At 41.6% G+C, this 1,976-nt stretch overlaps 1 protein-coding gene across 3 annotated transcripts in view; it reads right to left on the reverse strand.

Annotated features, from left to right (window-relative positions):
* The window catches only part of lancl2 (LanC lantibiotic synthetase component C-like 2 (bacterial)), a 10,609-nt gene that overhangs the window by 1,869 nt on the left and 6,764 nt on the right, over positions 1–1,976 (reverse strand). For all 3 annotated transcript variants that reach the window (XM_014010459.1, XM_014010460.1, XM_014010461.1), the window contains 2 exons: positions 1,193–1,339; positions 802–984 (listed from right to left, as the gene is read on the reverse strand). In XM_014010459.1, coding sequence (XP_013865913.1) covers positions 802–984; positions 1,193–1,339 — 330 coding nt within the window. The remainder of the gene's footprint in view (positions 1–801; positions 985–1,192; positions 1,340–1,976) is intronic.

Genomic DNA, 1,976 nt, shown 5'->3' on the forward strand with positions numbered 1-1,976 from the left:
CTCCTAAATCACTCGTACGCACAACTTAAGAACAAATCTATGCGTACGAACGGTTCTTGCATGAGGCCCAATATCCTTAGTTTTAGTGTTTGTCAATTTATTTTGAGCCATGTGGATCTCTTTATTTTTTTTAAATTGAGTAGTTTCACATTAGCTGTGGTCTGTAACACTTGTTTACAGTCTGCTRCTGCTCAGCATCACCTGCCAAATSATGACAACAAAAGTTGGGAGAAAGCGTTCACTTTGGGTTTTCTTTGACTATGACTGCGAGAAAAATCAAAACAAGTGTCTTGTAGTGGGAACAGGTGATAAAATAGGTGGAATACCTCTCAMGGGAAAACCCGCATGAATCAAACTCGCACAGACAGCAAAACTGAGTTACGCAATTATTTTGGGAAGGTGTCACTATAATGGACTGCTTTAACTAGTGACCAAATAGCTGTTGGTTAGTTAACTCACAGGAACATCACAAGCTTGATGATGCGTAGGCAAAAATATATAAGAAACTAATACTAGAACTAATAAAAACTAAACTAAAACTAAGCATTAAAAAATGCAATAATAACTAATAAAAACTAGCAAATCCACTGTAAAAACGAATTAAAACTAACTGAATTAAAAGAAAAAAGTCACAGCGAAATAAAACCAAACTATAATGAAAAATCCAAAACTATTATAACCTTGCAGTGCACACCCAGAGAGGCAGAGGAGCCGTTAGCGCTATGACCGGGGTTCAAACTGCATCTGTGGCTTCAGAGCTAAAACCAAAAGGTGTGTCGGAGTTTAGAAGACCAGCCTCACCTTATGAGCCTGGAGGAGCAGGTGGATGACACCAGCCGCTCCGTGGCACCAGTGAACGAGCCGATCGCTCTCGTTGCTCAGCGAGGATGGGAAGTTCCCTGACCGAAACTTCTTACTGCGGACGTAGTCGACGCAGGGTCGRACCGCCTCTGACAGCAGGTCTGGAGGAACCCTCGCTTCAGGCTGAGGAGACACAAACAWAAAAGCTTGGCTCAAGCCAGACTCAGCAAAACCCAATCACCGAATTACTGAAATGAGCTAAAMGGATGCTAACGCTAACAGTAGCGAGGCTTGCATCCTGTCTTGTTATCGGTGGCTCCCATCTCCTGCTTTGACCCAGCTAAAGATGAGGACAGAACAAAACGACCATCAGCGTTTAGATCCTTCTCACCTGCATTAACATGTAATAGATGCCAGCCAGGCCGTGGGCGGCTCCGATGTACTGCTTCTTGTGCCATTCATAGAGAAGAGGGCAGCGATCTGTCTTCTTCTGCTCTGCTGACAGGCTCCTCCCAGACTCCACTATGGCCRTCACCACCTGAGGTTCAGAGAGCTGGACCAGGTCAGCTTCAGGAACTTGTATAAATCAGTTGTCCTACTTTATCAAAGCAACCATATTCTGTCACTCAGAACGGTCTCATCCCTGAGATGTTCTGCTAAACCTTTACTTGACCTTCAAATCGACTGAAAACAACAAGCTGGCTTTCCTGTTCCAGGACAAAAGCTCTTTGAAAGACAAGCGTTCAAGAATCAAAGAGATGCTTTCAAATTAAACTGCTACAGCGTTTTAGTCTGAGCTCATCTGTGAAAGCTTTTATGCCTCTGAAGTTTCAGTCTGAAAGACATGTAGCCCTACTCTCAACATAGAAAAGAAACAGTTTCAAACCCTCAGTGATGTCAAAAGAAGGTAAAAAACAGAATTTGAGAACAGACTTACAAATAACTAAATCTCGTGCCTCAATTTGGAGAGAAAAACCTTTCGTCCCCTCTTTGATCAACAGGACTAAAACAAATTTAACATCAAAAGACTCGAAGTTTACACTTCTTTTTTTCTCTCTTGATTTTTGTGTCAACTTAAGGAAATATTGACTAATTTCTGTGACACTTTTGTATCTAAAGTGATGCAGATCAGCTCTTTTATCTACTAATTCATGAATTATATATCATTCATTAAT

Source organism: Austrofundulus limnaeus, unplaced genomic scaffold (genome assembly GCF_001266775.1).
Source record: "Austrofundulus limnaeus strain Quisiro unplaced genomic scaffold, Austrofundulus_limnaeus-1.0 Scaffold69, whole genome shotgun sequence".
In the NCBI taxonomy this organism is placed as follows: Eukaryota; Metazoa; Chordata; class Actinopteri; order Cyprinodontiformes; family Rivulidae; genus Austrofundulus; species Austrofundulus limnaeus.